A 27,798-nucleotide genomic window follows, 5' to 3' on the forward strand; every position below is an offset into this window, starting at 1 on the left:
TTAAGAATCTGAAGTGGCTTCCAAAATCTAATTGGAACGGGGTCTGGAGCATGCTTTCAGAAGTCCTAAAAGAGCAACACTCCGATGCGGAAACTACAGAACCTGAACCTCCAAAAAAGAAAATCAACCTTCTGCTGGTGGCATCTGACTCAGATGATGAAAATGAACATGCATCAGTCTGCACTGCTTTGGATTGTTATCGAGCAGAACCCATCATCAGCATGGACACACATCCTCTGGAATGGTGGCTGAAGCATGAAGGGACACATGAATCTTTAGTGCATCTGGCATGTAAATATCTTGCAATGCTGGCTACAACAGTGCCATGCGAACGCCTATTTTTACTTTCAAGTGACAACGTAAACAAGAAGCGGGCAGCATTATCTCCTGCAAATGTAAACAAACTTGTTTCTCTGAGCGATTGGCTGAACAAGAAGTAGGACTGAGTGGTCTTGTAGGCTCTAAAGTTTTACGTTGTTTTATTTTTGAGTGCAGTTATTTTTTGTACATAATTTTACATTTGTAAGTTCAACTTTCATGATAAAGAGATTGCACTACAGTACTTGTATTAAGTGAACTGAAAAATACTATTTCTTTTATTCTTACAGTGCAAATATTTATAATAAAAATAAATATAAATTGAGCACTGTACACTTTGTATCCTGTGTTGTAATTGAAATCAATATATTTGAAAATGTGGAAAACATCCAAAAAATTTATATAAATAGTATTCTATTATTAACAGTGCGATTAATCACAATTAATTTTTTTAGTCGCTTGACAGTCCTAATATTTAGCATTTCACAAGAGCTTAGAAGCTGCAGCATTAGCAAGTACAAGTCACATTAATCTAATTTTGTTTTTAAAAAAAGCATATACATTTCAATTGCTTATAACATTAAAATCACAAGTGTACAGAATGGCCACATTTAAGTCCAGTAATACAGATCTAAAATGGCCACCACTTACCTATCGTGTGTAAGTTGCTGAACAAGTTCCTGCCAATGCCTGCTGGCACTTAAATCTGTTTTATACATTCCTCTAATGTGCTGAATCACCTTCTTTCTTTCCATTCCCTGTGACAAAGAGACTGCCTGGGTGATGTCTGCAGCTATTTTGGAAATATCTTTTGACTTTGCATCCAGGCGCTGAGAGAGACTGGGAAAAAAGTAATACGAACCAGATTATACATTAGGCATTTTATACTTAGTACTGAGTGAAGACCGTGTACTGAATACCTTAGAACGGGTTCTCAAACTTCATTGCACCACGACCCCCTTCTGACAACAAAAATTATTACATGACCCCGGCGGGAGGGAGAGGGGGAAACCAAGCCTGAGCGCACCCAAGCCCTGCCGTATCCCGTGTGGGGGCCAAAGCCAAAGGCTTCAGGTTCGGCCCCAGGCCCCAGCAAGTCTAATGTCAGCCCTGGCAACCTCATTAAAACAGGTCCTGACCCACAGTTTGAGAACCGCTGCTTTAGAATCATAGGACTGCAAGGGACCTCAAGAGGTCATCTAGTCTAGTCCCCCTGTACTCATGGCAGGACTAAGTATCATCTAGGCCATCCCTGACAGGTATTTGTCTAATCTGCTCTCAAAAATCTTCAATGATGGAGATTCCACGTGTATTTTCAAAGGGAAAGAAAAAGTGAGAGAGATAGCAACTAAACTATATTATGAAGAATAGTGGAAAGATCTGAATAATCCATCACAAGATATTTAAGATTAAACTGTATCACGAAACAAAAGTTTGCAAAGCTCAAAAATGCAAATGCGAAGGCAAATATATGGAGGTAACTTACTGTAGCTGGAGGCTCTTCAAGAGGTGTGATTCCTATCTATATTCCACACATTGGGTACGCATGTGCACCATGCGCCTGAGTCTGAAGATTTTAACAAGCAGTGTCCGTTGGCCCACACACGCGCAGCAGATCTCATGCTCCCGAGTGAGAGTATAAGAAGAAGTGCAAGTCGACACCCTCTCAGTTCCTCTTCTTATTGCAAATCTAATCAGATCCACAGCAGAGGGGATGGAGGTTGAGTAGTGGAATACACATCTCGAAGAACCTCCAGTTACAGTAAGTAACCTCCACTTCAAGTGCTGGTTCCTATGTATATTCCACAAATGGGAGTTTGACAAAGAAGTTATCAGAGTGGCGGTGGGTGCAAGGAAGTCGGCCAACGAAGATGCTTGCAGCACTGCAGATCCACTGCTGCATCTGCAGCAGAGGCTTGGACTAGTGCATAAATGTCTAGCAAACATGTGTATGGAGCTCAAGGTAGCTGCTTCTGCATATATCCTTCATTGGGACCTCCTGTGGTGGCCTGAGCTCTCATGGAGTGGGTCCTTATACTGCCCGGAGGTGGAATACAAGTTAATATGTAGCATTCAATCATGCAGCCAGAAACCTGCTGAGAAATCTGAGAAGATATAGCCTGACCATGGAATCGGCGTGTTATCACGATGAAGAGTCTTGGAGACTTTCTGATGAACTCTGTTCTTTGCAGGTAAAAGGCTAGTGCACGCCTTATGTCAAGGAACTGAAGTCTCTTCTCTTCAGGAGAAGCACAGGGTTTCGGAAAAAGAATAGATAGTGAATATACTGCTTACGGTGGAATCTGGAGACTACCTTGGGTAAAAATTTAGGGTGAAGGCAAGGAAATACCTTGTGAAATACCATAAGGGGGGGCATGTCCACCATGAGGGCTGCCAGTGTGCTAACCCTCCTGCCCGAAGCGATAGCCACTAGAAACACCCCCTATATGGATAGCGACATGTTCCATGTCCCACTTAAGGGTTCAAATGGAGGTCTAGTAAGCTTTGACAGCACAAGGTTGAGCTCCCACAATAATTGTCGGTTTAGTGACTGGAGGAAAGGCCTCGATGAGGCCTTCATGAACCATGTCAGAGGGTAAAGAGAGCACCCATTTACTGGGTGGAGAAAGACACTAATGGCTGCCAGATGAACTTGTAATGAGCTGATTGCCAGAGCAGATGTCTATGTAAATCCAGATAATATAGAATGATCGAGATGCCATTTTCATCACCAACTTGTCCTCCTCTAGCAAAGAGAGGAACTGGGCTCTGTCCTCAGAGGAAAGTTGTTCTGAAAGGCCACCAGCCTAGAGTAGTTACTAAAGTCAGACTTAGTTAGCAGGACCTGGTAACTGGCAATGCAAAATGGCAGGCCCCCAGATGAGAAGACCTTTCACCCCAGGAGATCCAATCTGATGGGGTGGTCCTTAGGTACTGAGACCTATTATGTTCCATCGCAGCCTGTACAACCAGGGATTTGGGAGCAGAGTAGGAGAACAGGAATTTAGCTCTCTTTACAGAACTAAATAGCACTTCTCAGCCCTTTTAGGTGTGGGGGCGCAAGACTCTGTGGTGTACCAGACCAGACCAATCTCACTGGTTCCAATATGGCCTCGTTAACTGGGAGAGACACAATACTTGGGCCCTGAAGCTGCATAATGTCCAACAGTTGGTGTTGTGGGTCTTGGACTTCCTCCAGAGATAACTGGAGATCGCTAGCCACTCTTCATAGTACATCCTGGTATTTCCTATGATCGTCTGGTGGTGATGTGGCAGGAGAGACCACCTCATCCAGGGAAGAACAGGAGATTCCCGTCAGTACCTGAGGTTCTGGTTCAACATCTTCCTCCTCCTCATACACCAACAGAACTAATCACTGGTGCAAGAGAGAGGAGTGGAAAGACTACTGGATGGGTCCCGGATATCTGGTATAGGGATCCCATGTTTCCTGATAGGGTTAGAAAGCAGGACCAACGGTTTGAGGGGTATCCCATGGCATGGGAAACCATCAGTCCCCAGGGAGGTCATGTTCATAAGGATAGTGTCCGTAAATCCTGGAATGCCTGCCCGTGCTTGGTTCTCTTTGTGGAGACGAAGGAGGGATCAGTTCATTGGATTCATCCAGATCTGAAAATTCTCCTGTTATAACAGTGGAGCTATCAGTACTGGTGCAATTCCATCGGATGGTTGTAAGTATGACAGTTCCTGGGACACCGAAGTAATATAGTCTACTGGTGTAGTAATGTCCCTCAGGAGGGCTGGGCCAGAGAACAGTGGAGGCTGAGGGTAAGGGAGAAAGATATCCTCCGGTGCCATATAGGTCCCTGTGTGCCCTGGTTGGCATCCAGAGTACCAGTGCATTCCTTGGGTAGATGAGTCAGTACTGCAGAGTCTGGAGATGCACTTGTGGATGAGACCAGCGGATGACTGTCCTAGTGCTTTGGTACTGAATATCACCGACAGAACCAATATATCCTTCTTTCTATGCACTTTACCCTCCATCCTGTGTTTTTTTGTGTGGAGCCAGTTCCTTAGGGTGTGTGCATAAAGGCTCATCTGACCTCGATGGGCTCAGGGAAGGAGCTTGTCTCTTATGGACAGTCCTTGCTGGGGATCTGTCCTTGAGCCCATGAGAATGCCCCTTATTCTCATGGGAAGCTCTAGAGGAAAAATCTTTGGACTTAGACACTTAGGGCTCCACTCCTAAGCATGTGCTTGGAGGGGCACTGCTCATTTGGTGAGGCCTATATATGGAGTGGGCGGTCTTTCTGGCCCAGATTGGAGAGGGGCTTCATAGTCTTGTCCATTAAGTGTTTTGTAAGGTTAAGCTCACAAGCTTGGGAAATCCTCTGTGGAAACAAGCAAAAAATGCTGTACCTCACCAAAATGTGAGAGACACCCACACAGTTGGCAGTGTTGGTGTTTGTTGCTGACTGAGAAGGATCTGGGGCAAGACACAGACCATGTGAAGGGAGTCCCCGGTTTGGAGAACTGAATAAGCTAAAGAATAACTATTTACAATCTTAAGTATCAGAGGGGTAGCCGTGTTAGTCTGAATCTGTAAAAAGCAACAGAGGGTCCTGTGGCACCTTTAAGAGGTGCCACAGGACCCTCTGTTGCTATTTACAATCTTAGTTACTGGTTTTCTGAAAGGCTGAAGCAAAAGAGGACACTGAATTCCAACTCAGACCATACAGCAGTAAGAAGGAACTGAGAGGGTGTTGACTCTCAGTGCTTCTTATAGCCTTGCTTGGGAGCACAAGGAGATGTGCAGGCCAATGCACATTGAGAAGATTTTACTTCTTAAAATCTCTGGACTCAGGTGCATGCGTACCCCACATGTGGAATTTACACAGGAACCAGCATTTGAAGAAAAAAGTGGTTTTGTGTTCTAACCAGCTGGTTGCAATGACATGTGCCACACATTTAATTGCATGGTTCACATGCAATGGGAGAAACATCCTGATGGATACAGTAGCTAGCCTTTTATTGGAAAGAATTTTTTTTCTTTTTTTAAAAAGATCTATGCCAAATAAAAGATTAAATGTTCTGACATTTAAATAATGTCATTGGTTATTAGTGAAGGCAATCAGAGAATGTCACTTACCTACAATCAAGCTGTCTTAATTACAGCATAATAAATGTTGAAACAGGCATGGATATTGATTTTAAAAGATTTTTTATATAAAGTACCCATGGCATTTTGCAACAGGCTATGCTAAAGAATATTCTTCCATAGATCTTTTACTTACTTTTGCTGATTATTAGTCATAGTCTTCTCCCAAACAGCTTTGTTCACACATTCTTCTGCCTCAAACTTCTTTCGATCCTGAAATTAAAAAAAAAATTTAATTCCAGTTTAACTAAGCAAGTTAAAATTTATGCTTTGTTTTTCATCTGCAAGTTCCACATCCGGAACTATTTTTAAAGTTACAACTGAGACACAAATCAATGCTCCCAAAGACATCAACAGAATCCAAGTCTGCTCACTCGGTGAAATCATCTCTTCTCACTTAAAGGATCTTATAGCATCAGACCTTCATTCCAGTAACACTATCATTTAAACAAGGAACGGAGTTTATGGTCAAAAACATAAATGACTTACAACGATTTGTATCAATTGGTTCCATTCTTCTAAGTAGCAAAAGTTGTTTTTAATTCACATATGGCCTGTTCCCAACTCAGAACATCATATTGTCTAAGTAACATATTAGGACATATAGTGTACATTCATAGCAACTATTCAAAAGCTTGTGTGTTAGAGACAGGAGGGACCTAATGTACTCCAGTCATTATGTAAACATACTCAAGAGGAACCTGACCCATCCTGAAGTCAATAGCGAAATTAGAAATGACTCCAGTGAGAATAGGATTTGTCTCTATATTGTTAAAAAAAATTAACATCTCCAAATGTTCTACTTTGCCACAACGCAGCTGGGGCTAGATTCACAGAGAAACTTAAGTGTGGCAACACCGAAAGTCCCCACGCCTTACTTTTAAATGCCTAGAAAAATCAATGAAATTCACAAAGCCTGAGTTTGGTGCCTAGGCTCCCTATACAATGAATTGAGGGAAATGGTGTCTCAGAATGGGAATCACAGAAGAGCCAGCATGCTAGGCAGCTCCCTAAGCTAACCAATGGGAGATGCTGAGGGGAGGGGTGTGCGCTAAGCCTCACCTGTCAGGGAGTTTGGCATTTAAGTCCTGGCTAGAAAGGTGGTCCCTCTCTCTGCTTGGGATTCATAGATGCAAATCCTCTCTTTGGGTTAGGCACCTATACTATTTTTGCAAGAAGCTGAGGGGAATGTGGGGGGGGATGGGGAAGGACCTCCCTCATAAGTACTCTAACCACTGGGCTAAAAGTTATCTGGGATATGGGAGAACCCTGGTTCAATTCCTCCCTTCTGCTTCAGGGGGAGAAGGTATTTGAACAGGGACTGCCACCTCTCAGGTCATTGCCCTAACCACTGAACTATGGGATATTCTAATGTGGGGCTCCCTCCGACTCACCTGTTGAAGCTGTTCCACTGTGGATAAATATTTATTAAAAATCTTTGAGCTGGAGAGAGCAAGAAAGCATGAGACTAACTCTGTAGCTGGTGGTTAGAGTACACACCAGGAAGATGGGATACCCAGGATCCAGTCCCCCTGCTCCAGTGATTTTTTTTAAAAATTATTTTGGGAAAGTGGCAGTTAGGCACTTAAGTCCCTTTGGGAATCGAGCCACTTGTCCTTAATGATATTTCTGAGAAGAAAGCTATTACAATAGCACTAACAATCATTTGTTGAAACTGAAAAGGACAGTTAATTTTATTTAAACATGTTTATATTAAAGAGAAATGTAGTTATGAATAGTCTTTTCTAAAAAGGAAAAGGAACATGCTGATGTGTTCACAGCATTTTCACTTTAGTTATCATAGTTCGTTGATTTTTCACAAAAATGTAAGATATCCTCTGGTATAATCAATCACTTGGATGGTTGGAAACCCAGTTCAGTGTCTCTAGGTTCCATATTTAACCATTTTGTTACTTGATTTTTCCATGATCTCTCTTATTTGACTAGAAAAGATGGTTATTGATTATTTTTGAACTAGAGTAAATTAAATAGAAACTGATTACTGAAACTTTTTTAGAAAGTGTTATAGGTTGCTTATAATCATAACTACCTACTGACCTGTTAGACTCTTATTTAAATACCTATTTATATTTATTGATTGATAAATAATCTGAATATAAAAGCAGAGTTGGGAATTTGACCAATAAAATAATTGGTCAAATTGACCTGTCAAACATAGGTCAAATGTTATCAAATAATGTCAAAAATGGTCAAATATTTCAAAGCACTCATTTAGTAGAACAGTAATATAAAAAGAGTGCGTTTATGGTCTAAGATTTAGACAGATATTTATGCCTAATTACAAAAAACCCCAGTTACTTAACTGAGTTACTTTAACTCAAAATTGCAAAGCACAATGAAGTTCTGAAAAATGAAAGAATAATGATAATTTTTTAGCAATGTTAGGTTAACATCTAAATGTGACCATTATTCAAGACTGAACAGTTACAAAAAGAACAAAGGAAACTCATCTTCTCTCTCTGTGGGGGAGGAGGTTTAAACATTGAACCTTCCTATCTCCCCCACACTCCCTTTGAGTTAGTTTCTGTATATTTGTCTAGTGAGTTTAGATTGTAAGCTCTTTGAGGCAGGGATCATGTCTTTTAACTTGTTTAATATGCTTTGTAAATCAACATTTATACTGATGGCCTGGTATACACATAAATGTACTAGAAAGTTCCAGTCAATCAAGATGCTCAGCTTTCAATTATCTTACCTTTTCCCCCAACAGGTTGCATTAGCATGTAGTAAAGTGAGTGATCAAGGTATCTAAATAAGCTTGCTAACAGATGGCACCATGATGCAATCAAAAAGGTAGGCTGCCACCTGCATCAAGGCCTTCGTTCTGCACGGTCAAATAGGTGGTCAACCAACCAGATTGCCACGCCTAATAGAAACTGTGATCATCTTTGTGAAGTAGTTACTGTACACTGCATATTCAAGGAGTATAGCATTAACTGCAAATAATGGAGGTCAAATAATGAATTCTGGTTCACTAGGAAATGCTTATTAATATTCACATACCTCTTTCATGGCATTAAGGAGGTCTGGTTTTGGTGGAGCACTGGGAGAAATGCATTTATAGCCACAAAATTTTAATGCATTCATAAATACTCCTGATGATACTTGTTCTTCTTTGGTCAATTCATCCTTGTGATCATGCATTAACTCATACAGATAGAGGGCTAATTTAGGTCCATGCTAGAAGATGAATAAAAGAAAAAGTATAGTTATTCTCATTTTGCCAGTAGAACACAAAGAACTTGCTATATAAATGTATATATTTTTATCTGTTATCTTTTCAGGTACACTAGGACAAGTTTTCTCTACTAATGCTCGTGATCCTTGAGCTATTTTGGATTTTTCCTCTCCTGATCTACAAAATCCCAAATTAGATGAAGGAAAAGCTTCTCTTTGAAAGAACAGACACATTCATATAAAATCCAGGGCAGAAAAACCTGCACCTCAGCCCTCTAACTTCGACCAAAGTAATTGAGAGAAAGCTCGGAAGTTAAAAGTAGTAGTTGAAAGCAGGAAATACACTCAACATGGTGCCCCAACAAAAAAAACATTGCTGCTGAATTTGCTCTCTTCCCACTGCTTCTTTAGACCTTCCAGGGATTTTATATCCCAGTGAGAAACCCACATATGATCTGAAATACATGTGATTTAGGAGCATTAACTATTTACTTTGTTTTCTTCTCTGCTGTATGCTAGTAAGAAGCCTAAAACAAAGACTTTTACTATAAAGCACCCTTTAAGTTTCCATGAGGCCTCAAATAGGGCTTCGCTCACATAAATTTCAAGCTTGTAACTCAGATATACAGTTGTTGCTTCACAGAATGTATAAACAGTGACAGTACAGCTGAAAGAATCTGTAAAAAGCAACAGAGGGTCCTGTGGCACCTTTAAGACTAACAGAAGTATTGGGAGCATAAGCTTTCGTGGGTAAGAACCTCACTTCTTCAGATGCAAGTCTGAATGTGCCACAGGACCCTCTGTTGCTTTTTACAGATTCAGACTAACACGGCCACCCCTCTGATAGCTGAAAGAATGTGTCACTTTTGAGGAATACTGAAATGCAGTGCTTTCTAATATTACAAATATATCTATATATCTATATCTATATATCTGTTCAGCCATTTTTGAGTTACAAGGAGCATAAAACCGATTACCCAATCCCACTTAAAATTTTCAGAAATTCTCAGACAAGAATTTAAGTTTACAATACAAGTGACAGTTGATTTAAAAAAATTACAATATATTTTAATGAGTAAAGACGGAATGCTAAAATCCAGGACATTTGCAACTAAAAGTTCCAGACCAGCCTAACTGCATCACTACCTGCATCTACGTTCATAGGCTGGAGACCTCCTTACCAAGTCCAATCCACTTTCTCAGTATGGGTTACTAGCCACCAATCTCCCCCCCCCCCCCCCCCCACACACACACACTTCTACCTGTAGCACCCTTGTCTGCTGCATTACACATTCAAACATCCCTCTGCAGAAAACAAAATATAAAATGTTCCTCTCTCGCTATCTATAAGGCAAACATGCCTGAAATTATTCCATTGTGCCTCCTGCAGCGAGAAGGACACATGCAAGTGCACATGCCCACCTTATATGTGAAACCGGAAAGGCATATGCTAAGTAAGTTCATCACATAGTTACAAGTGCATCACCTACCCACTAATTCATCTAAGCAGGATTTATTTTAAACTTATAAATCCCCCAGCACTTTCAGATATCTGCCATTAAATAAACACAACAAAGATCAACCTTGCAGGAAAAAGGTTTCCTTGTCTTCCCCCCACCAAATGTGAAATTTTCCACACTGATTATGCCAAAGGCTCAGGAAGGACAATGTTCATGTTGGGCCAGTAACAGCCTGTACATGTAAAAATGCTTGAACTATGTCCTGCTATATTGAATTCCAGACGGGCTAGAAGTGAGACTTGACAATCTCTAAAACAAACTAATTTTTTATGTGCATCCACTGGAAAAACACTCCTGCAAATATTTTTAAAATTTAAACCAGGACGTTTATGTGCAAGGGCTTCAAAGTTTTTATGCTTAAAAATATAGCAGTGCTTACTTGCAGAGGTAGGCTGAGACAATCTCGCATAATCTCCTGGTGGTTTGTTTCACATACTATCTCCAAAGCTTTCTTTCTTTCTTGCAATGGTTGTGCTGGAGACAAAATATGCACTAGGAGTCTTCCAAGCTGCATACGGAATGTATCCTTACAGGACCAGAGGATTCTCCTCCACTGTTGCCTAGGAGTGCTGATTCTGCTTGTAGCCTAAAGCAAGAAGAGGTTTGTTTTCCCGTCCCAGTAAACCGGGTTTCTCTGATCAGAACTTTGCATAGAGCATACAACATAAGCTTGCAAAGAAAACTGGAACAGGAAAGGATAGAGTAAATCTGGTAGAAAAATCTTATTGAGGAAGCACATTTACAAATAATTATTTACTGGGACAGAGGTTTAAAGATGACCTTACAAAGGGAAAAAAGGGTTTTGATATATAAAGATGATGAAGGTGTTTTTTATTTTTCTGTTTTTTCGGATACTAGAAATTCAGTTCTGGCTTAGGCTGGAAGACTAGGATGTTGAACTAACAAAACAATGTTGTCACAACAGCCAAGAGTGAAAGTTGACCAACTCTGAGGGACAGGATTTTTAATCAAATTGTTTAAAAAACCCTCATTTTTGTTAACTGTATTCACTAATTATAATCAACCACTAGTTGCAATTTTTCATGAAGGAAGCCTTTGATAAAGATTAACACCTTAATTGACAGTTTGATATCTAGAGCTCACAATAAACATTCCTGGGACCTCCGAACTATACTCAAGCAAAAAAGTCTGAGAAGACCAGATGTGGCGTTCCTGATAGTTCCAAGGTTAAAAGAGTTAATCCCTTTCAGGTGTTCCTTAAGTCATAAAGGAACAGAAAATGACAAGTCAAATTTTTATTAAATCCATTGCAAGCTCACCTTGGGAACATAGGAGTACAGTGAACCAACAGCAGCATTCAGGGAAAGAGTTTTTGGCCATGTCCTTTTTTTTGGGGGGGGGGGGGGGGGGAGAAATAGCTATAATTTCTTCTTTTTAGATATAAAACTAAATGCTTCAAGTTTTCCACATGGACAAAATATTCATTGGATTTGGGGTGAGAGTAGCTTATCTCCATATCTTGGATCTCCCCTTACTGCACATCTTCTATGGCCTTGCTGAAATCTGAAGGATGGGAGCTCAGCTATGACAGGCCTCAGAAGTACTGACAGACCCCCCCCCGCCACCCGCCCAAAAAACCAACGGATTCTAAAATGTTTTTCCCCCCTTCAAAAAAATCTTTTTTTGTTTTGTCTTGTTTTTTTAAATGAGCACCAATTTACGTAAAGGTCAAAACTTATCCAATATCAGGATACTTTCTTTTATGCAATGGCCAAGTGACCAATTGCATTTGTGTTATAATACCTGAGATACATCTTGAGATGCAACAAAAACTGAGCATTTATGAATAGGAACAGTCCTACAGAGACACAGCATTTGCCCCAGTGGGGGCTCCTTAAGCAATACGATGTAATACAGATATACTGTCTAGTTACTTACAATAGAAACTTTGATTCCTTCAACCATCATTTTGAACATTTCTTTCAGAAAAGAATTTGTATTATTAGGCAGTTCTCGTTGGTCCTCCTCTTCAGAGGCTTCCAGCTGGGATGTTGAAAGTCTGCATTGAATTGTGGTCTCTGGTGTACCCAATACATCAAAACAATCTTCAGTAGGTTCTTAAATGTTAAGAAGCACAAACAGATCAATGGCATCTCGGACCATGCAACTTAATCCTAGTGTACTGTAAGCAGTACTAGTCAAATATCCACTGTACTACACTGTGAATATATAAACAGTTAATCTAGACACTGGTTAAACCAAATTAAAAATTAGAGTTAATCATTTAAAGACTCCATTCTGCAACTATTCCACATGCAGAACTTCCATACATTTCAAGTCCCGCAAACTGCAAAAGTGGCCCCTAAATAACATGATTCTCGTTAAAAATTAAACAAATTCACAGAAATGGGGCAAACAAAGGTGACTGACTAACTTTAGTAAATGGAACGGTTCTGACAAGCCATATGGACACTGAACCCACATACACTAGATTTCTGTTGCATATAAAAGTTTCCTTAAACGGGGGACGGGACGGGGACAGGGGGACGGGACACTTGGTGTATTGCAAGTCATACAATAGGAGTCCATTAGCATTTGGCTTAGAAATCTAATGAAAAGCTGGCAGAGACTTCAGAACAAAACTAACAGGAAGAGGCAAACGGCAAGAGGGGGACCATATCTTGACGTGAACACCAAAGGTCTGTTCTGGTATATTCGGTGGTACAAAGAGAGACATCTTTATGCATCCGAAGAAGTGGGCTGTAGCCCACGAAAGCTTATGCTCTAATAAATTTGTTAGTCTCTAAGGTGCCACAAGTACTCCTGTTCTTTTTGCGGATACAGACTAACACGGCTGCTACTCTGAAACCTGTCAAAGAGAGACAGGCATTCTTCATCAAGGAATTAAATTGACAGCAAGTTTGCTTCATGAAAAAGGGATTTCAACCAGGCTTGGTTGAAAACACTGGAGACAACACTGGGTGAGAAACTTCTCAGGACAGGAATTAGTTAAATTTAAGCTTTAGAATGCCTGTTACAACTTTGGTTTAGATATAACCATTTGTTAACATCTCTCACACTATTTCTTATCTGAATCTCCATTTCCCTCTTTAATAAATTTCCTTTTGTTTTATAATTGAACTCAAGTTCTATGTGTAATACAAGAGCAGTGGTCTAAGATAAAACTGGTGAATTGTGTTACACTGTTCCTTCGGGTACAGAGGATCTGAGATTTGTGGGTATCCAGTGATCAGGGGCTGGATACCACAGAAGGGACTCAGGGCTGGGGTACATTTGTGGTCATCCAGCAAGGCAAAAAACAGGGCTGGTATAGTCCAGAAGACAGTGCCTGAGTGGCTGACAGGCTGGTTGTGTTAGGAGGCTAATGCTCTGCTAGCACAAGCAAGAGTTCCTCAAATTGGAGGCAGCTGGTAACAGGGCACCCATGTCTGTGAGTCACCTTAAGAAGCATCACAGGCCTTCCCACCCCCTGAAACCAGCAGGAGTTGAAGTGGGGGAGACCCTCTGCCCCCCAAAAGACTTATGAGAAGGTGGGGGAGTCAAGACCTGGAATGTGAGGTAAATTGGTGGCAGCACATGGCTGTAGGGACATAGGGAAATGGGGAAGGACAGTCATACAGAATTTCCGCAGACCCATAGTCTACTGGGAAAACCTCAGAGTTGGCAGGTATGGGTGCATGTGGAATGGATGGATGGATGTGGCGTTGGGAAAATGGATGTGGAGAATGAGTAGCTATATGTATGCAAAGGGAGTGTATATGCCTACAGTTCTAGAATTGGAAAAGGAGTAGGTGTGGAGTGAAAGTCTGTATGTAAAGACTACAAATTGAATGAAAGTGGGTGGTGGAATGAATGCATGAAGTGGCGTGGGTGAGAGATATGTGCAATAGGTCTGTGAAATTTATAAAAATTAGGCAAGTTATTTTTTAAAGTTGCAAATATTGTCAGGTATGCATTATTATAGAAGAGTTCTAAATTTGACCTACATTTCTGTACCTAATAATCTCAAAGGTGAGAGGCAAACTAGAAAGCTCCCCCTTGCCTTAGACATTTCTCACATGAACTGGTCCAGTTCAGTGAGATAAAAATTAGATCCAATCTGTCAAGTATTTAAGACAAGAAGCAGAGACTAAGCACCAGTGGTGAGGATAAATTTTAAAATGAAAAAAACATTAACCCAAATTTTGAGAGTCCTAACACCGAATAAACTCCGCTCTCTTCATACCCACAACACATTAAGAACATTAATACATTTTTAATGCAACAAAACATTGGCACTGTAAGGCAACAATAAGTATAAAACAATCCTTTGTCTGGCTATGCTGGAAGGAGGACAGGAGATACTGGATGTAGTTTAATTAGGCAACAAACTTTATTCTTATATGCCTGGGAGGACCTGGCAGTTACAAGTGTACAGTGCAGGCAAGTTGCTTAATCGTTTCAATATATACTGGGGGGGGGGGGGGGGAGAGCCTTCCATTGGTCTTCCTGCTTAACCATCCTGGTCCCCAGCCAACCCACTGCTGGGACCTCAAAATTCCTGCCTCCCTCAAATGGAGGGAGCTATAAAGGAGAGGGGGATTGGCTTCACGCCATACCAAAATCCCCCTTCCTGCATTTCCACTCCTTTGAAGGATACCCCCTTTAAATCCGTTACTAATCCATTTTATCTGATCACTGTATCCCCTCCCTATGGAATACCTACACTGGACAACAAGGAGTCTGGTGGCACCTTAGGCCTGGTCTACACTAGGAGGTGATGTCGAATTTAGCAGCGTTAAATTGAATTAACCCTGCACCCGTCCACACCACGAAGCTATTTAGTTCGACATAGAGGTCTCCTAAATTCGATTTCTGTACTCCTCCCCAACGAGGGGAGTAGCGCTAAATTCGACATGGCCATGTCGAATTAGGGTAGGTGTGGATGGAATTCGACGCTAATAGCTCCGGGAGCTATCCCACAGTGCACCACTCTGTTGACGCTCTGGACAGCAGTCCGAGCTCGGATGCTCTGACCAGCCACACAGGAAAAGCCCTGGGAAAATTTGAATTCCTTTTCCTGTCTGGCCAGTTTGAATCTCATTTCCTGTTTGTACATCGTGGCGAGCTCAGCAGCACTGGCAACGATGCAGAGCTCTCCAGCAGAGGTGACCATGCAATCTCAGAATAGAAAGAGGGCCCCAGCATGGACTGATCGGGAAGTCTTGGATCTGATCGCTGTGTGGGGCAATGAGTCCGTGCTTTCGGAGCTGCGATCGAAAAGACAGAATGCAAAGATCTACGAGAAGATCTCAAAAGCCATGACAGAGAGAGGATACAGCCGGGATGCAACGCAGTGCCGCGTGAAAATCAAGGAGCTGAGACAAGGGTACCAGAAGACCAAAGAGGCAAACGGACGCTCCGGATCCCAGCCCCAGACATGCCGTTTCTACGAGGCACTGCATTCCATTCTAGGTGCGGCCGCCACCACTACCCCACCACTGACCGTGGACTCAGAGGAAAGGATATTGTCGACGGCCGTTTCCTCGGAGATGTTAGCAGACGGGGAAGATGAGGAAGGAGATGAGGAGGATGAGGCAGTCGACAGCGCTTACAACGCTGATTTCCCCGACAGCCAGGATCTCTTCATCACCCTCACAGAGATCCCCTACCAACCGTCCCCAGGCGTTAACCCGGACCCTGAATCAGGGGAAGGATCAGTCGGTAAGTGTTTTAAACATGTAAACATTTATTTTGAACAGAACAGGAACATTAACAATGGGTTTTTCCATGATTGGTTTGCCCTAGGCGCTTAACGTTTAAGTCCTTGGCAGTGCAACTACTGCAAAAGAATCTAACAATGTCCGGTTTATCATGATTAGTTTGCCCTAGGCGCTCTACTTTTCAGTCCTTGCCAGTGCAGCTACTGGAAAATAAGGTCTATATGTCCGGGGATAGAGCTGAAATCCTCATGGGACATCTCCACGAAGCTCTCCTGGAGGTAATTGGAAAGCCTTTGCATGAGGTTCCTGGGGACAGCAGCCTTATTGTGTCCTCCGTGGTAGGAAACTTTTCCGCGCCAGGCTATCATCAAGTACTCTGGTATCATTGCCTTGCAGAGCATGGCAGCATACGGCCCTGGTTTTTGCTGGCTTTGACGCAGCATGCGTTCTCTCTCTATCTCAGAAATCCTCAGCAGAGTGATGTCACTCATGGTGACCTGCTTAGAATTAGGGGAATGTTACTATTGGGACTGCTTGCCTGTTCCTTTACAGAACTGTAACCGGCGGTTTACAGCCATGCGGTGGAGGCGGGAGAGGGGCAGCATACAGGGATCTTTCCCGGGGACAGCCGCGAGGGGGTGGGACAGGGGCAGAGTTCATGCTTGCCGGATTGCCGGCAGCAGGAACTGGCCAACGCTAGGAGCATTGCTTTGAACGTGAAAGGAGAGCACTGCTATAATTTAAGTTTTAAGCAGCCAAAAGTCTACGGCTTACCATGTCAGCCTGCTACCCGAATTCCGCTGTCCTGCCCCGCTTGTCTGATCTCCACTGCAAGACCCCAGGCACTGAATGCGAAGGCCGAAAATTCGACCTTGTCCTGAGTGCGCATGTGATAGGTGCTGTGCATGGTCTTGTTCACAGAGAAAGACGATGTTCATTGTTCACAAAAAATAATCTTTGAGGAATTCACTCCCTTTTTCCCATCCCACAGCTGCGACTGTCTCCCGACCTACCCTGGCATCCCCCTCCCAGAGGCTGGCGCAGATTAGGCGGAGAAAGAAAAGGACACGGGACGACATGTTCTCAGAACTTATGGGCTGCTCCCGAGCCGAGGCGGCCCAGCAGACCCAGTGGAGGGAGAACATGTCGCAATACCATCGATCACACATTGAACAGGAGGAGAGGTGGCGGCAGGAAGACCAGCAGGCGACTCAAACGCTGCTTGGACTAATGAGGGAGCAAACGGACACGCTCCGGCGCATTGTGGATGTTCTGCAGGACCGGAGGCAGGAGGACAGAGCCCCGCTGCAGTCTCTCTCTAACCGCCCTCCCCCGCCACAAAGTCCCATACCCCCCTCACCCAAAGTCCCAAGAAGGAGGGGCGGCAGGGGCCGTGAAAACTGTCACTCCACCCCTGCAGACTGCTCGAGTACCAGAAGGCTCTCATTCCCCAAAATTTGATAAGTCCTTTCCTTCCCGCCTCACCCAAGCCCCCGTCCCAGTTTCATCCCCTAACTGTGTAGTTGCTAATAAAAAATACGTTTCTGTTAATTACTGTTTCCATCATGTTCTTTTACAGGAGAGTGTGTTTGAATGGTGGAAGGGGGTTGGTAATTGGAGAGGACAGTCACCTTTACCAGGGTACAGACACGGGGGCAGGTTCAGCAGCAGGTCACACACATTGCAGTCACTAGGCACCCTGGTCAGTCTGGGAGGTGGTTTTCATGTTCTGTGTGGGGGTGGGCTATGTGACTTTGTGGCGGGGGAGGGCGGTTAGAGATCTTCTGCAGCGGTCCTTATCCTGGATCACAGAGCCACGCAGCAGGGGATCTGTAACCGTCCTCCCCCGCCACAAAGTCACATAGCCCCCACACACAGGGTCCCGAAAAGGAGGGGTGGCAGGCTCCGTTGAAACAACCAGTCCACCACTGCGGACCCCTCTAGGAGCAGGAGCCTGTCATTCCTCGAGTTTAGAAGCGTCCTTTCCATCACTACGCCCGCTCGCCACCACAGTCTGTGTCCCAGTTTCAACAGTTTACCGCGAAATCCGTAATAAAGAAAAACGGTGTTCATTAACAAAGTTCCATTTATTTTATTTTTAAACGTGGGTTGGAAGGGGGGGGAACGGGGTATGTAGCTGGAGAGGATAGTCAACATTAACCGGGTAAAGAAACGGGGGCAGGTTCAGCTTCTCTTTAAACAAACTTAAAAGTCACTGGTTACCCTGCTCACTGAGGAACCTAGCTTTCAAAGCCTCCCGGATGCACAGCGCGTCCCGCTGGGCTCTTCTAATCGCATGCTGTCTGGCTGGGCGTAATCAGCAGCCAGGCTATTTGCCTCAACCTCCCACCCCGCCATAAAGGTCTCCCCCTTGCTCTCACACAGATTGTGGAGCACACAGCAAGCTGCAATAACAATGGGGATATTGGTTTCGCTGAGATCAGAGCGAGTAAGTAAGGTTCTCCAGCTCCCCTTGAGACGTCCAAAAGCACACTCCACCACCATTCTGCACTTGCTCAGCCGGTAGTTGAACAGCTCTTTTTCAGTGTCCAGGGCGCCTGTATAGGGCTTCAAGAGCCAGGGCATTAGCGGGTAGGCTGGGTCCCCGAGGATCACTATAGGCATCTCCACATCCCCAACAGTTATTTTGTGGTCCGGGAAGTAAATACCTTCCTGCAGCCATCTAAACAGACCAGAGTTCCTGAAAACTCAAGCGTCATGAACCTTGCACAGCCATCCGACGTTGATGTTGGTAAAACGTCCCCTATGGTCCACCAGTGCTTGCAGCACCATTGAAAAGTAGCCCTTTCGGTTAATGTACTGGCTGGCCTGGTGGTCCGGTCCCAGGATAGGGATGTGAGTTCCATCTATAGCCCCACCGCAGTTTGGGAATCCCATCGCGGCGAAGCCATCTATGATGACCTGCACGTTTCCAAGGGTCACTACCTTTGACAGCAGTAGCTCAACGATTGCGTTGGCTACGTGCATCACAGCAACCCCCACGGTAGATTTGCCCATGCCAAAGTGGTTCACGACTGACCGGTAGCTGTCTGGCGTTGCAAGCTTCCAGAGGGCTATGGCCACTCGCTTCTGGACAGTCAGGGCTGCTTGCATCCGGGTGTCCTTGCGCTTCAGGGCAGGGGACAGCAACTCACAAAGTTCCAGGAAAGTTCCCTTCCGCATCCAAAAGTTTCGTAGCCACTGTGATTCATCCCAGACCTGCAGCACTATGCGGTCCCACCAGTCCGTGCTTGTTTCCCGGGCCCAGAATCGCCGTTCCACAGCATCAACATGACCCATTGCCACCATGATGTTCACGGTGCGGTGTCCCGTGCTTTGCGAGAGGTCTGTGCCCCTCTCAGACTTAATGTCCTCACCGCGCTGCCGTAGCCTCCTCGCCCGATTTCTCAGCATCTGCCTCTGGAAAAGGTGTATGATAAGGTGCGAGGTGTTGACAACGGCCATAACTGCAGCGATGGTCGCAGCGGGCTCCATGCTCGCAGTGCTGTGGCGTCCGCGCTGTCACTGACCAGAAAAGTGCGCGAACTGATTGCCCGCCAGCGCTTTCAGGGAGGGAGGACGGGAGTGACGGTTGGATGACGACAGTTACCCAAAACCACCCTCGACACATTTTTTCCCCCAGCAGGCATTGGGGGCTCGACCCAGAATTCCAATGGGCAGCGGGGACTGCGGGAACTGTGGGATAGCTGCCCACAGTGCACCGCTTCCAATGTCGACGCTTGCCCCATTAGTGTGGACTCTCAAAGTCGAATTACTGTCCTTAGTGTGGATACACACGTTCGACTTTGTAATATCGATTCCACATATTCGATTTAAGTAAAATCGAACTACTCTCGTAGTGTAGACATACCCTTAAAGACTAACAGATTTATTTGGGCATAAGCTTTCGTGGGTAAAAACCTCACTTCTTCGGATGCAGTTTTTTACCCACGAAAGCTTATGCCCAAATAAATCTGTTAGTCTTTAAGGTGCCACCAGACTCCTTGTTGTTTTTGTAGATACAGACTAACACGGCTACCCCCTGATACTCTACACTGGACATCCACTCCATGTTACATAATAAGTTGCTACATCATAGCCTAACTCCCATTTCATATTCATCCCAACTAAGCTCCCCCTCCTCCCCCCAAAACCCACTGTGGGGAAGGCAAAAAAACCCCACTTTGCCTTGGCCAATCTGGTGGGGAAGGGAAAATTCCTTCCCAGACCCCCAAGAAAGTAGCAACTAGTGCAGCGGATCCTGACAAAACCCGATATTTCACCACTTCCATGGATGGAGGGTGGCTACTGCTCCACCTGATCCAGGTAAAAGAGGGCTTTTCCTGCATCAGCATGGACCTATATAGTCCCTGCCCTCTCTGCTGGTCACCTGGGGGAGGGAAGAGTCAGCATCCCCACACTGACATGGTCTGCAGTGCAGCAGAAAGCCTCTCCCTGACTTTCTAGCCCTTAAAAGAGCACACTCCTTTTCCAACAAGCAAGACAGCAGCCCCCACCACTTAATGTGCAGTGAGGTCATTATAAGCATAGTTACCGTATATTTTTTTCCCCCTGTTCCTACCTTGATAAATGAACCTGTTAACTGCTAGAACAGTGAGTCTCTGTAACCTCTGTATAAGCTCATTCTCAGTGGCTCGAATAGGATTCTCTTGGCTCATTCTCCGCTGCATCATCATGTTAAGTTCATCACTTGCGACTAAACGCATTTTCATCACCAGTGTGTCAGACTGAGCAAGAGAAAATTTCCTGGAACCTTTAAGTATAGAGAAATATATCAATAGCATCCTCATGAATAGATTAAATATCACATTCGTAAATTAATTGCATGCACCAATAGCTCTCATCTAGGAAAGAAAATTGGTTGTGGTTATGAGGGAAAATATTTGAAATATATTTCTTTAAAAAGGAACAAGGAATGTCCAGGTTCTTGTTTAAATTTGGAAAGGTGTGACAGTTTTTCCACTTGAAAATGAAATGTATATAAAATTCATGTAGTAACAGAGCATTAAAGTCTTTAGAGATTTGATGAAGCACTCATATTAAACTATAGCACATTATCTATTTTCTTTAGAGTTTTCAAAATGATGTAATTTCTCAGAAATATTCACTGTACAAAACAGCTTCTGAACAGTCACGGTTTCACTTCCCTACTTTTATAATGTTACCTCATTACTGCTGTTATTTAAAAGTTAATTGTTCTTATACTAACATGCTTATAGAATGTAGGTTTTAAGCAATGTGAACCAAGATCAGTGAGATTAACAGCTCTGAAAGGTAAACACATTTCATATTGATCTATCAGAAGTTATTTTGATAGATGCATCTATTTCATATCTAATCCTGTAAAACATTTCCTGAGAAATGTTTTTGCAGAATGAATTGGTAGGCATGACCACCACTACTGCACCTGCTTCTGTAGGGAACGTATATGAAGTGGATCCAGTAAGGGACTGGAGGGACAGCTCCTGATTTAACAGACTGAAGGAGGGGGGCATCAGAAGTTGACTGTAGGAATAGAAGTGTTGTTTTGGTAGACGAGGAATAATGGAATCTTTCATTGCAAGTGAACCTTTGTTTTAAGCAATTAACAGAACACACATCAGTTTTTTATGTAATAGTCTTCAGTGAAATCTTAAATGCAGCTGAATATAATGACCTAGATTCACAGAGCACCTTTCAGCCAAAGAATCCAAAAGCACTTCACAAAAATGATTCACAAACTATTATAGTCTGAACTGGTAGTGCTACCTAGAGTGAAGGTTGCATAACACTTTCCATTACAGCATTTACTTGCTTATGAAACTAATGGTTCAAATTGAAATTATGCATGCCAGGTGTCTACCTCAAGCAGATTTTTGTGTGTGAAAGTTTCAGTTAAAACAGTTCAGTTAGTTTTCCTTAATCTCATTCTTAAAAATGTGTTTTTTTCATGTTTTAAAAAAAAAAAAAAAAAAAAAAAAAAAAAAAAACACAAAACACATTCTTTCAGAAGCGCTACTACCTACATGCTTTGGAGCAGGAACTTGAAACTTTAAAATTTGCACTAATTTATCATCCCCCTCTAGTAGCTGGTCCACATAGCAGTAGTGAGTTCTCATCCTCTATTAGTTACTCTGTTAGCTTAAGTTGTAGACTGTGGATGTAAAGATCAGAACCCTGTTCATGTCCCAAGTCAGGGGGTGGGGGGGTCCATATGATACTACATGACAATTGTTTTTCAGGGTTGGTTTGTTTGAAGATTAGGAAGTTATATACAAATACTGTATGAAAAATAATGTAAGGTTGCAAAGACACATGCTCAAGTTAGGAAATGCCAGAATTAAAGTTGCCTTTTTGCATATGCATTATGATGCAATCTTTAATTATATGATCACATAATCCTGTGGAAAACAGTAGTATGTGATCATGTAATTAAAGACTATCAGAATGCAAGGAGGACAAATTATATAGGCAACCTTAATTCTGCCATTTCCTAACTTCAATGTGCGTCTTTGTAATCTTAATGTTATTTTAATGTAAGGTGTGTATGTGCGGGGAGGGGTTATATATGTATGTTTGTTAACTCATTATTTCAAATCCAAGTTGAATTTGGCTCTGGAGTCTTCAGGGATGGTGCAGTGTTAGGTGAAGGAGAAAGTATTGCTGCACTCCCTTCTTTCAACATATTCTTATTCTGCACACTTATTCTGCACACCTACTGAATTCAAAATGCGTACAAAATTTACACTACTGTTCACCTTACATACAACATAGAAAACTTAGATCATCATTTTTTCCACAGGTGGATTTGCACTTAGGGTGACCAGACAGCAAATGTGAAAAATCGGGACGGGGGTGGGGGTAATAGGAGCCCACATAAGAAAAAGACCCAAAAATTGGGACTGTCCCTATAAAACTGGGACATCTGGTCACCTTATTTGCACTAGACTTACGTTTCCCAAATATAGCAGTACATTGATTGGTGAAATGGTCATGTAGTACCATAAGTAAAGTTGCAGGGAACTCATCAACACAAGTACACAGATACACACTTTTACAACCTCTGTCTCATTGAATGCCAGAGTAGGAAAATATGACTGGCTCCAACACATAACGAGGGCAGGAGAAGCTATAAAATTCTCTAACACAACATACTATTAAATTATCACTCACCAGCAATGCTTTTACGTTTTTGAAACATTGCGTGATGATGGGTGGCAGGTAAACGTAAAGAATTAGCCAGATCCTGAGAGTCTTGGTTTGCTGTAGCTTTTATTAATTCAATAGCTGCCTGAAGAACTCTGAATTGCAGAGCAATTGCCATGTCTACAAATGAGAGGCAACAATGAGCACATGACATTTTCCTCAAGGTAGTTTACATAAATAAGTTTCTGAAATGTTAGCATGTTTCTTATTTTCATTTTATCCTTTACATCTATTTATGTAACACCAAAATAACAATTTCACACATTATAAAAACTTTTGAAAAAACACATTTCAAGACTGGTTTCAAAAAGGTGACAAGCTTTTTTTCGAGACGCTGATGGAAATTAAAAGGGGCAAGATATATTTTTAAATTTCAAAACTACACACTTCCGAGAAAGTCACTGCAAAACCACCCCAATAATAGATGCATGTCACAGTATCAGTTACAAAGCAAAAACTCCCCTCCCTTTGGGAAAAACAGCCACCAAATTTTAATATCTTCATAATTTTATTAAAAGTTATAAATGGAAATAACTATTATATAGACTCTCTGAATATTGTCACTATTTTCATAATACTCCAAATATTCCATTCTAGGCCTTTTACTTCAGATGCCCAGGCAGAACTCCAGTTACTGGTACATATTTATAAACCACAGATTAGGACTGTAATTAAGTCACTATTGTACAAGGGTCACTTACAGGAAAATAAGGTACACAACCAGGTACCCCATCAACTCTAACAATTAGCCCTTTTTGTGATGGATTTCACAGAGGATATTCCTATGAGAAAGTTAGCGGTTACATTTTCAAATCCTGTGGAAATGAAAGCTTATGACTTACTTTGTGTCTTCTCATTTTTATTATTTTGAAGATGTCCTAGTAGTACAATGAGGTCCTCAATAACACGAAAATACTGAGAACCTGAGGAACTGCAGGCATGAATTGTGACTGCTACTAGTAATTGTTGTATATCACACACAAGTAGCTTGTAGTCATTCAAAGGAATGCTGTAAACAAAGTCAGATATAATTACTACAAATAGTGTCATTTTAATTCTGATCGTTTCATATGAATACAAAAAATTAACACAGTACTTGGTATGGTTAGTAGAAGGAAAAGTAATTTACAGATAATGTTACAAAATCCAAACACTGCCACACTTAATCTGATACTGCTGAAGACGGGAAACAAACTGTTGACAAATAAAAGGCAACATTAGCTATGTTTTAGTTCAGAAAAAGTAGACACCCAAAAATCTTTGGAAGAGATTCCAGTGTTAAGAATGAAGTTCCATATAATGGTCTTGAAAGCAAATGACTTTTACATTAAGTGAAGAACAGATCTGAATTATAAAGTTCTCAAATTACTGAACTTTAAACACTGTACCATTCTCTCCAGTTTTGCAACCATAAATTAGTGTTATACTGAACATTCAAAATTTTGAATATTTGTTCTGCGCCATAGTAACTGAACACATGGGCAAATAGTTTTACTTTCTCCTCTGTTTAGATTTCAAAAAGGAAGTATGTAAAATATTTTTAAACATATCAGCTTTTTTGAGTAAACTTAGTGCATTATTAGATCGTGAACAGTGCAGCTATTCTTTGGATGGGAGTAGCAGACTATTCTTATGTAAACTGCATCTCTTCTGTAAACTGCATCTAGTTGTTCCTGCAGGTCAGCCAGAGATCACATTTTTAGTAGAATGCTATTGCTTCTTGTCCATGATTGATGTTTAGTTGCATAGTATAGTGTGACTTACATCTGGGTTTCCCAACCTGGGAATCATGGCCCGAGACAAGGAAAATACCTGACTTTCAGTTCTTTAGTCCCATCTCTGTCTTTCAGTGAAGGACATTGCTCATTTAAGTCTCAAAGTTTCCTAGGTGCTACACAAATTTAATGACCCCCTTAGTTTAATTGCTGAACATCATTTACATCAAAAGTAAAGAACTATGACTGTAAGTCCTTTATACTAAAGAAATTAATCAAATTTTTATTTCCTACATGAATAATTTTTGTTGTGTCCCTTATTTTGGGTCTTTGTTACAAACTGCACCCCACAGTTGAGGCTTGGTAAGTTGAAAGGCATGCTTTTAGCAGCGACCTCCTTGCCCACAGTGGCCACTACCTCCCAGAAGCTAGGACTCTGCTCTGCTGTAAACTCATCTGGCTCCTTGCCTATGTCATTCCCTCAGCATGCACAGCATAGCAGACATAACAGCCAGCTGGGCAAGGAATGGGATGAGCCTCAGAGCAGCTAGCCAAGCCAAATTCCTTGTCCTCTCTACAATAAGTCAGATCCAATATGGAGAAAATGAGAGGGGCCAGGAGGATTCTTGAACGTTTTTCCTCCTCCCAGTTTTGCATTCAAACTGTCCCATGTTTAAATCTTCTAACATTGGTTCATTGCATTTGAAAATCCTCTATTTTGAAAAGACTATCAAAAACTTTCAGACACTACCACAACTTGTACATTTATTTTACTGGAAGGTAGATTAGCTATTTAACTCATCTAATTCAACAAATTTGTTAGCTACCATTTACAGATTAATTGCACAATGGAAATGTTAGACAAATACACAGTGAAAATTAACGAGGTTTTAAGAACTGCCATGATGAATGAGACAGATTTTAAGACTAAATTTACTTTAAGACTAAGCATAGCATTATCCATTGATCCAATGTACAACTATGGCTCACCAGGAGACGACTGCTGTGGGTACAAATTAAAGTACAATATCTAATTTCTTCAACTGAATTTAAGACTGCGAAATGTCTATTACAAAAATGTATGACCAAGTTATCTGAAAAAACAAGAGTGATTTAGAGCTGTAATAATAGATACTTTGTACTAGAATTCTGTACAAAATGTCAATTCTCTACTATTGATTATATCCAAGGCCAGGTCTACACCCAGCCGCTAGTTCGGCGGCTGGGAATCGAAGTTCTGGGTTCGATTTATCGCGTCTGGTCTGGACGCGATAAATCGATCCCGGAAGCGCTCGCCGTCGACTGCGGTACTCCAGCTTGGCGAGAGGAGTACCGCGGAGTCGACAGGGAGCCTGCCTGCCGCGTATGGACCGCGTCTGAACTGCGGTAAGTTCGAACTAAGGTATGTCGACTTCAGCTACGTTATTCACGTAGCTGAAGTTGCGTACCTTAGTTCGAATTTGGGGGTTAGTGTAGACCAGGCCCAAGTTAATGTCATAAAAGATTCCATAAAATCTGCAAGTTATGGCCTGATAAAGCAATTATGCACATGCTTAAATTTAAACCTATTCAACAAGGCACTTAGGCACATGCCTAAATCCCATCAGTCAATGGAATTTAAGCACTTGCTCCCTCCCCCCAAATTAATAAGTCATTGCCATGGTAACTGGACAAAACACTTTTTGCTAGGTAAGTTTTCAAAAGAAGCGCTTGAAAAATGTGGTAACTAATGAAAAAACCTACATTTCTTGCTTTAACAAGTTCTCAAATGGACGAGATTTTACAAGAGTTTCCAAAATTAGACAGACAGAAGTATGAGACTTTTTTCTTTTGGAGAAGAAAAGAGCACACACATGGCTATTAAAAAGAAGTGCCTCTTAAGCATAAGTGAAGCAAGGCATTAAATACACTGGGCCTGATTTTCATTTCAGAATCATACCCCATTGAAAAATAATTAGAAGGGTGTATGTGTGTATATAAATAAAATCATGCTTAAAATAATCTAGTGTGAACTTGTAAATTGTTTTTAGAGTGAATCTGAAATATTCAAGTAATGCAACACTTACTTTGTTTCTAGGCCATTAAGGGCTGCTAAAGTATTACACAGCACATACAGCAAACCATTATCAAGCAGCATGTCTGCCATTTTAGAGCAGGAATTTATGATTTGTAGCAGAAGGCAAAAGGAATTATGCAGCAGTACGTTGTCATAGAGAGAATTCTCTACAAGTCCCAGAACAGGAATGACACACCATTTTTGAAAAAGTCCAGCATTTTTTACATCTTCCATGTCAAATCTATTAAAATAGAAACAAATAGGAATTCATCATCTGTCCTTAAAATAATCATCACAGTATGCACAACTGAATTTTGAATTATTGAAAAGATTATGAATACTAAGGAGTCTCTATGCTAACTGTTATGTACTGGCCAGGGGATGGGAGTGATTTCCATGGCATTTCATTTCATGTCAATGGCCATGCTTATCTAATCTGTTAATGGTAATAAGAATTACAAAAAATGTTTGGAAGGCTTACAGGGAAATGAGACCCCTAAAAAGAGATATTAATGAAGTTTAGCTACTACAAATAGGTTTACACTACACATTTCATAAACAGAAAAATCTGACTTTCAGCTTTTACTAAAAGCCAGTGGCACAAAAGTTTTCTTATGACTCATTCTATTTCTCATAATAAAATATTGCAGCTTGCAGTGCCACTGTCACGAAATGAGGTCTGGGTTTGCTGTAATAAAATAATCCACTGACCAAGAGGAGGCTTTGATATACTGTATTCATTACTGCTGAAACTAATTATATCAAGGATGAATACCTCTTGTTCATTTCAACTCCAGAAGCCATAAACTGAACTACAGTCCTTGCATTAGGACTTTCTATCACATAATGGAAAAGGAAATTAAATTACCATTAAAAATAGATCATTGTACCACACCAAGACTAATATATTCTGAAGTAAGCATCATAGCGGATTCCTAAAAGGCTAAGTCTCATCCCCATCCACCTCAGTCCTTTCTGAGGAGAG

General features: G+C 41.9%; 1 protein-coding gene across 1 annotated transcript in view; it reads right to left on the minus strand.

The window, feature by feature from the left end:
• Positions 1-27,798, minus strand: part of LYST (lysosomal trafficking regulator) — a 156,408-nt gene that overhangs the window by 37,389 nt on the left and 91,221 nt on the right. Inside the window, exons 26-34 of the mRNA XM_065400871.1 lie at positions 26,824-27,054; positions 23,885-24,051; positions 23,010-23,162; positions 20,419-20,610; positions 12,052-12,230; positions 10,532-10,738; positions 8,459-8,635; positions 5,571-5,647; positions 970-1,158 (exon numbers count right to left, since the gene is read on the minus strand). Coding sequence (XP_065256943.1) covers positions 970-1,158; positions 5,571-5,647; positions 8,459-8,635; positions 10,532-10,738; positions 12,052-12,230; positions 20,419-20,610; positions 23,010-23,162; positions 23,885-24,051; positions 26,824-27,054 — 1,572 coding nt within the window. The remainder of the gene's footprint in view (positions 1-969; positions 1,159-5,570; positions 5,648-8,458; positions 8,636-10,531; positions 10,739-12,051; positions 12,231-20,418; positions 20,611-23,009; positions 23,163-23,884; positions 24,052-26,823; positions 27,055-27,798) is intronic.

Source organism: Emys orbicularis, chromosome 3 (genome assembly GCF_028017835.1).
Source record: "Emys orbicularis isolate rEmyOrb1 chromosome 3, rEmyOrb1.hap1, whole genome shotgun sequence".
NCBI lineage: Eukaryota > Metazoa > Chordata > Testudines > Emydidae > Emys > Emys orbicularis.